The 14,992-nt window shown below is 32.8% G+C and overlaps 1 protein-coding gene across 1 annotated transcript; it reads right to left on the bottom strand.

Annotated features, from left to right (window-relative positions):
- Positions 1-2,393: 2,393 nt before the first annotated feature.
- Positions 2,394-9,860, bottom strand: LOC142614725 (uncharacterized). Its single transcript, XM_075787278.1, has 8 exons — positions 9,279-9,860; positions 9,110-9,162; positions 7,037-7,096; positions 6,827-6,904; positions 5,164-5,293; positions 4,740-4,792; positions 4,276-4,461; positions 2,394-3,042 (listed from the first exon to the last, which is right to left on the bottom strand). The coding sequence occupies exons 1-8, from the start codon at positions 9,667-9,669 to the stop codon at positions 2,893-2,895; spliced, it is 1,101 nt and encodes a 366-aa protein (XP_075643393.1). The 5' UTR covers positions 9,670-9,860; the 3' UTR covers positions 2,394-2,892.
- Between the last annotated feature and the right edge of the window lie 5,132 nt (positions 9,861-14,992).

The raw sequence follows: 14,992 nt of genomic DNA, 5'->3' as shown, positions 1-14,992 counted from the left end.
TTTCTTTTTGTTCTTTTGGTTAGAGCTGACACCATAGTATTTTTGAGGATGCTGGACAAGTTATGAAATTTTTTCTTTTGAGGATGCTGGACAAGTTATGAAATTTTTTCTTTAGGTGGTCTCAACTGTATAGAAATTGTAGTTTGCATTTGGTTTTGATACCATTTGTTTTGTAACTAATTCTTTGGCAGTTTAAGTTACTGGGTGCTGAGTGACTGGTTTTTTTATTTAAAAAAATGGAAATGTGATTTTAATTTGTTTATGCAGCATTATAAATCATGTTAATAGTATCATTTTGGTAGTTTTGCTACGCCACAACCCATCCAAAAGTACCCCAAAACATAAATCTAGTTCCAAAATTCAAACCATCCAGAAAGTCCTAAAAAGAAACAGAAGGAGATGAAATAGGTAACACAAAAGCAATGCAGAAAAGAATCTCACCGGCAAACCCTCCAGAAGCATTAACTGACTGTGAAAGGGCATCACCAATATGAACATTAAGAATGCCACCAGCTGCAGTGCGTTTCTCAAGATCCGAAAGCCCAAGATATTCTCTCGATTTCTCAATCAACTAGAATAGAAAAATTATGAGCTATGGATGCAGTCAACCAGGGAACCAAACGCTTTCAAGCATTTAACTAATGCAGATATGCTATCAGTGTAAGAAAACAATTGGATTAAAACCACTGTAATAACATCCAATGTAAGTATTATTGCTAATATGTTTTTTAAACCATGTTACTTAGTAGTTAGTAGGAAAGCAGCATATAGTGCTCCTATTTGATCCTATTGCTAGGAGAAAAAAGTTTCTTCAAAGCTCATAGAAAACTAGAAAATCCAAACCATTATAAGCCTCTGAAATGATTATAACTTTCCTTCCACCACTACTGTGCTTCATAATTGCAATATAATAGCTGATATTATACTTGCACCTTTACTAAATGCTTAGCGATAAATAGAGGGCCCTATAAAATCTCAATGTTGTTACACAATGTGTTTTCATATCCTATGATAAATAAATTCCCATGGAGTATAAATTTCAAATTAAGATTGCTACTTGAAATGGCTCATTAATCTTTTTTCTTACTTTTTAGACATTACTGCAATAGACTATGAAATACAGAAATAGTGAAGTTGCAATAATACATGTTAAATTATTAATTGTCCTAAAAGTTTAAGTTATGAAATATGGTAAATTTAATCATTTAACCACATATTTCTAACAATCCCCCTCACGTGTGGGCACAAAATACCTTTTAATAGGTGATGCCAACACGTGAGAATTTAAATGGAAGGTAAAGTTGAGGGGAAAATGATCGAACTTAGGACCTCTTGCTTTGATACCATTTAAATTACTAATTGTCCCAAAAGCTTAAGTTATTGAGAATCCCAATACTTCTAACAATACAGAAGTAGCTTCAAACGGTGTGCATAAACTGTCAACACTGCATATATTCTTGAAAGAAGTTTAATGATGTATTTTTCATTTCATTATTTTAAAGAAATACCCTAGTAGGAAGAACTAGGTGATTCCCTCTTAGTACTAAATTACTAATACCTTCTTGAGCTTTTCATATGAAAATAGATCAAGAGACCAATATGCTTCTCAAATCAGAATTTCTCAAATCAAACCACATGGTCAAATAAAAAGATTTTAAAAATTAAATATATATAAAAATAAGTTTGAGAAATCATAACATGAATATGTAAATTAAGGTGGCGTCTGGATCCGCGTTCATGTCTGCGTTTATCTTTTTTGCGCGTTTTCAACTTTTTTTTTCCAGCCACAGTTGTTGACCAATTCTCCTATGAATAATGCATTCGTGCACTGTTCATGAATCCACAAACTTCACTTTTCAGCAACTTTTTCATTACAAATGAGTCTCACGGCACTATTTACATATTTAAAAATTATTTTGCTATAGTGTTTTCAATTTTCAGTAATAAGTTCTATCCAAACAGATCTTAAAAAAAGAAGGTATATGCCTAAATTAAACTTGCCATTATAATTCAAAATCAAGGTTTCACAAGCAACATAATTAGAAATTCTATAAAATTCACAAGCAAAATAAACAAATGTCATAAGATTGCAACAAAGTTTTTGCTAAATTAAATCTTGTTACATGTCTAAAATTTTTGTATATTAAAGAAAGGAAAATTTCAAACTACATAAACAAAAGAAGAGAAAAAAAAAAGGGTTAAAGGCTTAAACTTAAAGCAATAAACAAATAAAGCACAAAAAGAAGTAAACAAAAAAGACAAAAAAAAAAAAAAGTTTAAAAAATAAACTATATAACATATACTCATATACTTATACGGTTATACCTACATGGTAATTGGCTACGTGAAACTAAAGAGTGCATTTTTTTTTTTAATTTCTTAAGGTTTTCTCTTATTTAAATTATCATATAGCATACATTAAACAATAAAAAATTCAATAGAGTGGACCTATTAATGTAATTTTACATAATTCACAAACCCAACTAGGTTATTAAAACCTAGCCAAGTCACACAGTTTGCTTAAAACCCATTGGGTTTTACCAGTTTTGACCGGGTCTTTTGCACATCCGACCCAATTGATGACCCAAACCGGTCAATGTGCAGGGTCACAAGGTTACCAGTCTAACTGACCGGCTGGGTTTAATAACACTGGCTGTGATCCTCTGTATTAGAAAAGTAAATTACAACATAGCACTTTGGCAACATATTGAGCTACAACCAACTACTTATTGCATTTAAAATTCATCTCCTTAATAACGGGAATAGTGGACTTTTAAGCAGATGATGGGTACAGAAAGAAAACAGTATAACCACTGGATAGAGCCTCAGAACACAACTCTCTTTTATGTCACATAATTCATTGTGGTTTAGTGGAGGTTTCAATGCAGGCTTTCATGAAAAGGTTCCACAAGGCTTCCATTGCTTTACTGCTGTCCTCAGTGGATCTGGGACTATAGCAGACCATGAAATTAAATCTGGCAAAGGTCCTGTGAGTGCAAGATAATTTTCACCTTCTTTGTTTGGCTTTCTCTTCCAGCTTAACTGTCATTCAAATTTCAAACTGTTAGTTTTCTTCTGTCTTAGGGGCACTGGACAATAAAAACAAGAAACTCAAAACTTACAAAAAAGGAAAAGCCCATCATAATTTAATACATGCTCCTTTATAATCAATGTTTACAATCTATTGGATGATTAGTCAGACTATGCAAGCTAGGAATGTCTCACTGACACCAGCTTGAGCAAGAAGCTGCAAGCATTACTCCTCTGTCACAATTGGATTAAATTCATAACTTCAAGAATATGATATGAGAATTATGAGTAATGAAGAACCCTACAAAAATCTTATTATGTCTGTCCCTGTCCACATGCCTAGCCCATTGAAGCTTAATATTCTTGTTTGAGAAGTCCTGAGTCCTATTAGTATAAATTACTTAAGGTGTCTTTAAGAATCCTATTCTTCTGTCCTGCATCATTTTTATCACTAAATCCACTCCATTACCATCGTTAATGAGACAAAAATTATACTGAGTATCATCTCTGATCCACCCTTAACAGTCATCAAGCAAACCACCAAAGGTTCAGTTTTGATAATTACTAGCCATTAGCTAACCATTGATTCTCCATTCTCTATAGATTCTCTACTGTTCTAATCAAGTATCAACCTATTATTAGCTTCTTAAGTGAAATTATGCTATTATCAAACAATGCATAAGAAGGTCCACAATTAGATTCTAAGAGTCATATCTACGGCCACTAAAACAAAGATCACCTTTTCTTTTATTTCTTGGCCCTGCAGCAAAGGGCCTGTTTGAGTGTCCAATGAAAATTAAAATGTTTTATTGTGTTTTGCATACAATTTTATGAAAGGATTAAGATTTTCAACCATCAAAGATTACCTTTTCTACCATTTCTTAACACTAAATTGGTCAGGAAGCAAAGGGCCTGTTTGAATGTCCATTGAAATTAAAATGTTTTATTGTGTTTTGCATACAATTTTATGAAAGGTTTAAGAGTTTCAACTTTCAACCATCACTAAGTGCAACAGTTGGGAAAAAAAAATCTGTAACGGGCATTTTATGTGTTTGCAAAATATGATTGGAACCATTGAAATTGAATAACACTGGACAACTTCCTTTCTGAACTTTCTCTTCAATGCACTGTAAAAGTCGCTCATCCTTTTGGATTTATTTTGTAATACTACTATGTATTTCTTGAAAATGATGCAGCCATGTTGGTTCACAAATGAACATAATATTTTCATGAAAGAATCCCTACTTTTCCAGGAAATGCTTTGGATAGTGCCTTGATAGTATAATTTTGCACCCAGGTACCATCAATTGAAGAATTTTTGGGATGAACCACTCCATCTATCACATCAGCTGCTTCATCAATGCCACCGCAGTTCACCATGAGACGACCATTTGGCATCAATCTATCATTCAATTCTAACCAGGTTTGAACCTGCCAAAAATCAGAAAGCAAGGAAAAATCAACAAAGAAATAGTCAAGCAGTGTTTGTGGATGACAGCAGAGAGTGTGTAGAACCTTGGCTCAAAGGACAAGATGATTACAGTGAAGTGCATTAACAATTGAAGAGATGATTGAGACTTTTAACAAATTTAAATTTAAAACAGCACTTGTACTGTGTTGGAGAACTTTTGAACAGGAAATTTCAAAGACCATGGCACCATGTCAAAAGCCAAGTCCCAACCCTTCATGTAAAAAAGTGACATACAAACCTCTTGCAACTGCGGCAATACTTTTCCACCAGAAAACAAGTCAACGACAATACCTGATATCATTTCAAGCACAACTTAGTGAGACAAAGGGGAGCGAAGCACAACTAAAAGCCGTCCTTGTGAAAAGGAAGAAATAAGTTAGTAAAAGGAGGCATTTCCTAGAGATTGAAGTGCAATGAAATTAGATGACAAAAACTATAAGAATTGAAACAATAATCATGCTTCACCTTTTTTGTTTTATTTATTTATTTTTAAAAAAGATAAGTAGAGACGTCCACCAAGAGACTAACAAGACCCACAACCCATCCAGAAGTACCCCAAAACATAAATCTAGTTCCAAAATTTAAACCATCCAAAAAGTCCTAAAAAGAAACAGAAGGAGATGAAATAGGTAATACAAAAGCAATGCAGAAAGGAATCTCACCAGCAAACCCTCCAGAAGCATTAACTGACTGTGAAAGGGCATCACCAATATGAACATTAAGAATGCCACCAGCTGCAGTGCGTTTCTCAAGATCCGAAAGCCCAAGATATTCTCTTGATTTCTCAATCAACTAGAATAGAAAAATTATGAGCTATGGATGCAGTCAACCAGGGAACCAAAAGCTTTCAAGCATTTAACTAATGCAGATATGCTATCAGTGTAAGAAAACAATTGGATTAAAACCACTGTAATAACATCCAATGTAAGTATTATTGCTAATATGTTTTTTAAACCATGTTACTTAGTAGGAAAGCAGCATATAGTGCTCCTATTTGATCCTATTGCTAGGAGAAAAAAGTTTCTTCAAAGCTCATAGAAAACTAGAAAATCCAAACCATTATAAGCCTCTGAAATGATTATAACTTTCCTTCCACCACTACTGTGCCTCATAATTGCAATATAATAGCTGATATTATACTTGCACCTTTACTAAGTGCTTAGCAATAATTAGAGGGCCCTATAAAATCTCAATGTTGCTGCACAATGTGTTTTCATATCCTACGATAAATAAATTCCCATGGAATATAAATTTCAAATTAAGATTGCTAATTGGAATAGGCTCATTAATCTTTTTTCTTACTTTTTAGACATTACTGCAATAGACTATGAAATAGTGAAGTTGCAATAATACATGTTAAATATTGATTGTCTCAAAAGCTTAAGCTATGAGATATGATAAATTTAATCATTTAATCACATATTTCTAATAGTTTCCCTCACATGTGGGTTCAAAATACCTTTTAATAGGTGAGGCCCAACACATGAGAATTTAAATGGGAGATAGAGTAGGAAGGACAATGATCAAACTTAGGATCTCTTGCTCTGATACCATTTTAAATTACTAATTGTACCAAAAACTTAAGTTATTGGGAATCCTAATACTTCTAACAATACAGAAGCAGCTTCAAACAGTGTTCATAAACAGTCAACACTGCATATATTCTTGAGAGAAGTTCTATGATGTATTGTTCATTTCATTATTTTAAAGAAATACCCTAGTAGGAAGAACTAGGTGATTCCCTCTAAGTACTAATACCTTCTTGAGCTTTTCATATGACAATAGATCAAGAGACCAATAAGTTTTAGAGGTTCATAGATATATGGTGTATGTCAGTGGATGCACTTTATTAAGATATTGACATTTTAAGAGAATCCAGGCCAATGCTTCTCAAATCAGAATTTCTGGGTGGTATAACTAGCACATTGTGAGAGGTTTTTTGTGGGATTCCTTTAAAAGATTAGTTGATCAATGTAATTTCTGGGATCTTCGAGCTTGAAGTTGGTCCCAGATCTTTATAATATATATAGCCTTAAGAAATTTAAATTATTAAGTTGACTGGTCTTTGGGATCTCAAAATTTTGAAGTGCATTACTGATAGTTAGTAATTGCAAAACCAACAGTGTCCCATATTTCTTTGTAAATTAAAAAAATCCAACATCTCTACATCCTACAGAAAATAACTACAAAAACAATAACCACCACAGCACAATCAAAGACAAAAAAATAATTTACTAGGAAGAAAGCAAATTATAATGGAAAACATTATTTAAAAAAATATATATTTGTATAAATCTATTGGACAAGATACTTAGTGTACCCTACAGTTTCATCAATCTCCCAGCCTTCAAGTTGCAATGATGGCCACAAGTCAAGCATTAGACGAGCAGTAGTTCCGCCACCCTGACACAATTAGAATAATATTTCATTCATGAAATAACAAGTTTGGTTCAGAAAGATATATATATATATATATATATATATATATATCACAATAATCTCAACGAAGATATCCACATTATTCCAAAGAGTTACCAAACCAAAGATAGCAATGGGACCTTTTGGGACAATAGCCGGCAAGCTAGCAAACTCATCCTGTATAATGCAACACATTCAAAGAACCCATTAATGGAAAGGAATTTTATTTTTCAATTAAAAGACATGCACAAACACACACATAAATGTTTGCACAGAGAGTGAGGGTAAACGAGCAGGATGTAACTTCCTCATGGCTGTATTCTTTATTTCTCCAAGTACAAAGAATTTGAGAAAAATAATCAGGTAGTGATAACCTTAACATAAAATTAAACATTTGAATGATTTTTAACATTGAATGGACAGCTGAGATTGATAGTATAATATATATATATATATATATATATATTTTTTTTCCTGGTGGGTGGAGTCGTGTATCTGTGAATTACTCATAGGGATGAGTCTAAGGGGCCCTGCCTTGGTGAGGTTCCATGTCATTAAAAAAAAAAATCCATTGCCCTCTAAAAAGTTGTAAAAAGCTTATTGTAAAATACAATAAAATACAATATTCTTCTTAAAATTTTGAGGCTACTCCAAAGGATGATGGAATGGCATCAAACACCAGAAAAAAGTTTTTTTTTTTTTTCCCTCAACTTCCCAAGGAAAACACATCAGTTAAGGAAGAAAACCATGTAAATGAACCAGTCACTTATCGTCTACATGGCAAAGTTAAAGACTCTGCCACATCATACAATAACAGGAAAACTTCAGGACATGGAAAGCAGGACTCAGAGCATGTGATGTCAAGAAGAAACATAAGTAGTAGGAACTCTATAACTTAAGATAATTAATTAGTCATTATGGATTCTCTCTCTCACATCCTATACTCTTTTTCCCCCTTTTTTATTTATTAGTAAGTTTGAAGGATGAAATTTACACAATTCTCTTTTCACCCACTCTTCATGACCTTCATGAGATATTGTATCAACCGAAAGGGGATCTATCTTTGTGCAAACAACTAAGCATGGTTGCCTGGTGAGAGTAGTTGACTAGTTTCTGGTTATTATTTAGTGTACACTCCTATCTACTTTGTTGGGCAAATAACACCTTGGGAAGATTCCAATTAAAGAGTCAATATAATATATCGGGGCACCACTTGACCCAAAAGCTATAGCCAATGGACCCAATTATGTTATTAACTACTCACTCTTGTCATCATTATCTAATATGGGACTTTACTACTTAAACAACCACATCACTCACTTGTTAATATGCCAACATGCTTAATAGGATTATTGGCAAAAAATTAGGTGAATTTCTAATTGGAAAGTCAAAAAACAATAGAAACAAGTACATTGGAGACAAAAGTTATCTTAAAGCAGATTTCAATCCTATTCATCCCCTCTCTCTTGCTGAAGCCTCAAGAAAATCCACTGAAAGCCTTAGGATCCAACTCATCACTCTTGAGACAAATATATTTCAAATAAAAGTATTGAGACCAAGCAGGTTATGAGAGATAAGACAATAGACAAAATCTACCACAAAAGGTACTCTAGTGCAAGAGAATCATAATGTTCAATTGTGCTCTTCACTGGATGGTACTAAGAACTACTTTCCCCTCTACTATTCAAACTAGAATTTTTGTTCAATTGTGAGATTATGATACGACATTGGGGAAACAATTGGCGAAACCCATATATCAAATTTGAAAGACATAAGGTGAAGATATTTTATTACAAAATGAGAAAAAAAAAAAAAAAGGATAAACAATAACCTCATCAGCACACTACTAAATAACAATTATACTAATTGCTTAAGATGCCAAGAGTACATAGGAAATTGATTGAAAGCAAAAATATGCATATCCAACTTATTGGCATTAGTACTCTCACACTTCCTGCTATATGTAAGAGGCTTATGAGTTATGACCACTAAGTACCACTTCAATACCGAGCTCAGAAAAAGGAATATCATGAATATTTTTGTCTACAATAAAACCAAAAGTAGGACACAATCTAATAATTTGCATAATTCATTAAATTAATATGCTTAATTGGCAGCAATTATCTGGTTTCAATTATCATATTCAAGCAAATAAAGGAAACAATAAAGAAAGAGAAAAGCTTGACATACCCAATAGGAACCAGTCCATTTCTGGTCCTTGTAAAGAATGCTATGAACATTATCTGCACGCATCAACATAAAGAAAACACAGAAAGACAACTGGGTCAGAAGTGAACTCAAAGAGTAGGGGTGAGTGAAGTTGTTTTAATAACTAGACTTTTATTATGAGAGAGCTTACGAGTAGCGTCGAGAAGCAGCATCCTGGAATTTGGAGAATCGACAATTAAAATGTCGTTGAATTGGCTTCTTATTGCTGTCACTAATTGAAATTCTTCTTCTTCTTCTTCTTGTTTTTGACTTTGTTGTTGGGGCCATGAAGAAGAACCAGGCTGGGACCTCGTTGCTTGGCTCTTTAGTTTTGGAGTACATGATGATGATGATGTTGTAGTTATAGTTGTAGAGCTCCATAATGATAATACTAGTTGTTTTGAAATGGAATTGGAAAAGACATAGTTGGAGTTGGTGAGTAAAGAGAAGCTTGACCCATTTCCCTTTGCTTGGCTGAGGCTGATATTGATGATTGGGTGAAGAGGCTTAAAACCCCTCAAACCCAATGCAAATCCTGACATTGATCTGTGTATTTACTTTACTTTACTAGGAGTTATTAGTATGTCGACTCGAGATACAGTCACTCAACAAAGTACAAGACACGGCAGTAGAGTTTGTTATCCTTTACATACTTGAACATTCCCAACACAAAAGCCCTATCCAGAACTACTGCTATACACGGCTGCTACTGCCTAAATGCAAAAAACAAGATGAAGGGATCTTAATGTCACATAATATTTATGTGCTGTAGGATATGAGCTGAAGCGTCTAAAAGCTGAATTACAGTAGTTATTATTTATTGATACCTTATGTTGAGCTGTATTTTGGTCAACTTCAGTTTATTTTAGTCTATTTAAACCAATTCAGTCCATCTTGACCGGTTCAGCATGTTGGGCCCACTTTGGTCTATTTTAGTCTGTTTAGTCGACTTTAGTTCTGTTTGTTTCAGCATTAATATTTTTTGAAAAATGATTCATTTTTCAGAGAGTATTTTTTGAAAAACTATCTTATTTTTTGGTGTTTGGTAACAATCTTAAAAATGGGCTTGAAAATGTTTTCTGGTGTTTGGTATCTACAGTTTTTATAACATTTCTTGTATAATTTAAAACATGTATAATATATGTAAACCCACCTAATGTAATCAATATAAATTAATAATAAATAAATAACCAAAAATAAATTTGGTTTTCAAACTAAAATTTTGACAATGGATATAATCAAAATTATTTATCTAATTTTCATAATCTCAAATACTCATCTTGCTCATGTATATAAATAGTAAGGTACATAATATATATATATATATATATATATATATATATATATATATATATATATATATATATATATATATATAAATCATACTTCTCGTAATTCAAAATAACCATTATACTTCTAACTCTTCAATAAATAAAAAAACCATTATAACCTTAAATTTCATTTTAAATAGTTCAAAATGCCACGTAGGCCATATAGTTTTACTAGCAAACTAATCCAATACAAATAATTTGATAAATATACCAAAAATTGTTATAGAATTGTTGACCGATATGTGAGGAGTAAAAAAAACAAAAACCTTATTAAAGAACAGTGTTACAGAGGGGAGAAGAAATAGGGAGAAAAGAGAGAAGAGAGGCAGATAGAGAGAGAAATCTGTGGCCCTGTGGGAAGAGAAGAGGCCAGAGGGGGTGATGGTGAGGGTGTGAGAAGAGAGAAAAAACAAAGGGAGAAGAAGAAGTGAGAGAGTTTATTGTGAGAAATGCTAAATGAATGAAAGAAAATATTTTTTTCTAGGCCAGAAGAAGATAATATTTATAGGAGCTATGCATTGTGAGAGAAAGATTGTTTTCCAAAAAAAAATTTTGGAAAAAAACATATAGAAAATAAGCCTTATTTTTATAAGAGTTTTCCGTTGACTAAAAATAGTTTTCTATTGACTAATATTTTTTTATGCTACCAAATACTGAAAATATATGGAAAACTATCTTTATAGAAGGTTTTCAAGCGAAGTGAAAGCTGAAACGTTTTGCATTTGGATTCTAAACTCCTCATCTGCCCAATAACAGAATTGACTAATATTTCCACATTACCCACTGTTAATTTAGCCCTTCTTCTATTTTATTTCTTTCTTTTTTGTCTATTACTCTCTTGGAAATTAAAACCAACTGATTGATTTGTCCCAAAGTGTTAACCATGAAAATCATAGCATCTTTTTAATTTAATGAGAACAAAAAATTCTAGCATTTGTATATGATAATTCTCTAAATGCCAAAAAAAAAAGTCTCAGAAAGAAAATTAGTCTTTACTAAATAGATTTATTTATATATTTTTATGAAAATATGCTATGAATGTTCCTAAAGTTAACGAGTAATATTATGCGGAAAAATGTGAATATTAAAAATAAAAAAAAAAGAGATTAATACATTAAAAGAATGTCTATAAAAAATTAAAATAAGAATGGAGGCTTGTAAAAGATTTATACCTAGTTTAAATTACATTACTAATAACTTAAGGGGTGGGGAAGAAATTGGAAAAGCTCACCCTCCACCCCCTCTCTCTCCCACTGCTCTTGATTAGTAGTTCATTTTATGTTGTGCAATAACTCTAATATTTTAGTGATAATAAAGCTACGAATGAGTGAATATACAATGCCATGATATATTAACCATCAATATATATAAAAGTAGAGACTCATGTTAGAGAGTATGATGTTGTGCCATGTGGAGCATTCCTTGAAATTCTCTTTCTTTAAGGTTCTAAATTAACAAAGTTTGTAGTTATATCAAAGTATTAGTTTATTAAATTAGCTAATAAAGTAAATGCTTATATTAATTATCTATAGTTGTGCATTAATTATTTATATAAAATGAATTTATATGATTATTTTTATAAATTCTATCTAAGAGATAATTTTTAGTTGGAATAATAATAATAATAAATTTAGAATATGACATTCTTACTCATGTTTAGTTGCTTTGACAATAATTGGCACAAGAGCCATAAAAAAAATTAAATATTTGTGAATTCACTAAAATAAATCTTAGTCCTTTAAATTTCCTAACTCCTTTCAGTCACATGTGATATATATATATATATATATATATATATATATATATGTGTGTGTGTGTGTGTGTGTGTGTGTGTGTGTGTGTGTGTGTGTGTGTGTGTGTTTAATATAATTTTTCTACATTTATATGAGAAACAATAATTGAAGGATATATGTATTTTTTAGCAGGCATGAAACATGCTTATCTATTAACCACTATATCATGCAATTTTCAATATTTGAACACACACACATATATATAGTATGATTTCTATTTTGTCTATAAAATAACTAAAGATTACAATTTTTTACAAGGAAATTTATTCAATTTTTTTTTATACATCAATAGTTTGGGGATATGAATCATAAATATCTCTATTAGAAATTGAGGTGCCAACTAATTAACTTACAATATTCTTGACAACTTATTGAAATATTGGAGAAAACTAATAATAAATTGCATTGCACATCGTGCGGGAATTTAGCTAGTTTTACTAAAAGTTTAAGCACTTAACCAAAACAAAGTTGCATTATTTTATTTATTTATTTATTATTAGGGATGGCAATTTCTACTCAACTTGCGAGCACCTGGCCTGGTCCAACCCTAATGGGTTGGGTTTTACCCGGCCCGATAAAGAATAGGACCAGGTTTGGATTAAAAAAAAAAAAAAACCTGAAGCAAGTTTGGGTCGAGTCCAAGTTTTGGCAAAAACCCAGCTCAAACCTGGACCCGACCCGACCTGATTAGCCTAAATATAAAATTACAAAAAAACCCACCAATATATATATATCACAACCCTAACCTAAAACTCATTTCTCTCTCAACTCAACCGCCTCCCTCACCTCATTCTCACTGACTTTCACTCTCACTCAAACACTCACATCTCATCCTCACCCTTACCCTCACTAACTCTCACTCGCATCTCATCCGCCCCTCACTGACTCTCATTCTCACTCAGACACTCACATCTCATCCTCACCCTCACTCTCATTCACTCACCGACCCACCCTCACCCTCGTGTAGGAGCACAGATCTCGTGGTGGTTGCCGTCTTTGTCACGGAGGAGCACGAGATTGTTAGATTGGAGAAAGATGTGGTCGTTTTGTTAGATCGGAGAACAGGATTGTTAGATTGGAGAGAGATGTGAGGATCAGAGATGTGATGATTGGAGTTTTGTGATGATCGGAGTTTTGTGATGATCGGTCCATAAATAATAAATGAAGTTTTGTTTCTTCTATTTTTTGTGTTTATTTATTATTTATTTTCTGTCTAAGAATCTCATTTTAGCAAGACTGATAACAATGTTGATTGATTTGTGTTGCTGTTTGTGTTTGTGTTTTGGTTTGGGTTTGGGTTTTTTTTTTTTTTAATAAGATTAAATTAGATTGGGCCATGGATTAGGCCTAGAAGTGACTGGAAGAGGCCCGCAGAGACTCGATGGGCCGGGTTTGGGGCTAAAAAAAGACTCGTTTATTAAATGGGCTAGGTCCATGTAACAGGGGAGGGCCCACAGGTCGGGTTCGGGTATCAAAAAACCCGGCCCGAACTTGACCTGTTGCCATTCCTATTTATTATTATAATTACGAAAGTATAAGTCTTATAAAAAAAATATGAAAGTATAAGTCTTATAAAAAAAATATGAAAGTATAAGTCTTATAAAAAAAAAATTATGAAAGTATAAGTCTTATAAAAAAAAAATTATGAAAGTATAAGTAAGAAAGTAAGTTGGAAAGAGAACCACAAGCACTCTAGCTAGAACACAATTCGAACCTCCAAGGGTTGTCAATTTGAGGATTTGCAAAAGGAAACAAGATACTAATTAGACCAAAGATCAACCTGTGGGATTGAATAATCTCCAATAACTCCAAACGTATGAGAGCTAGGAAATTCTACGTATCTTGGAAAGGAGGGTATGATGCTTATAAAGTAGTATATAGCTGACCAAGATTCTGTGAATGTAGGCTGTTTCCTTATAGGAAGAGTATGAAGTTAATGCTCTGAGATCCTTAGGCCTAACTTTCCATGAATGGAGGATACAAACACGTAGAAGGATATTTGGGTGTGGTGTGAAAGTTCTTTCCATACGGAAATACTAAAATGGAGAACATGTAAACGGTGTGGAGCTAAATATGAAAGGTCGTCAGTCATGCATTGCTTCATTTGCCATTTTTTGTATCAAATGAGTAAATATTACTATTGTCACAGATGTTGGTGAGCACTTAGGGGGCCTGACGATCTCTAGGGTGCCTGACGAACCTTTGGGACACCTGAAGGCACGCATGAGGCTTGATGGTGCTCATGGAACCTAATGATTGTTTATTGTCTGACAATTCCTTTGTACCTAAAGACTCGAGGGTGTTATCCAAATTTTGGGATGGTGAAAATATTCCCTATCAGTAAACATTTCCCCTTATTGTTAGGAAAGAGTCCTAACATTATGCCATCCTCCAAGGTTGGTTAAAGGGACACGATCTTAGGGCACCTTTTCCAATGTTGTAGCTAGAGGGAAGGTTCATGTTGTGTTGCATTAAAGACAAACAATAATAAGTAAGTCACAATAAATATAAATATAAATATAAATATAAGAGATAATGGTCTTTATGGTACTCCTTTTTGGGCAAAGATGATCAATTGCCGCCTTCAAGTAAACTTTTTCAAACTAAATACAACTTTAGACGAGGAAAATATAATGTGACAAAATTGTTTTGTTGCTTATATATATTATGCGACAAAAATGACGACAAACATTAGCCGGGAAAAGGTGTTTCCTTGCCATATGTGGCAAGAAATTTTTTTT

Source organism: Castanea sativa, chromosome 11 (assembly GCF_040712315.1).
Source record: "Castanea sativa cultivar Marrone di Chiusa Pesio chromosome 11, ASM4071231v1".
In the NCBI taxonomy this organism is placed as follows: Eukaryota; Viridiplantae; Streptophyta; class Magnoliopsida; order Fagales; family Fagaceae; genus Castanea; species Castanea sativa.
The sequence above is the reverse complement of the archived record's forward strand: the minus strand, read 5'-3'. Positions and strand labels throughout refer to the sequence as shown.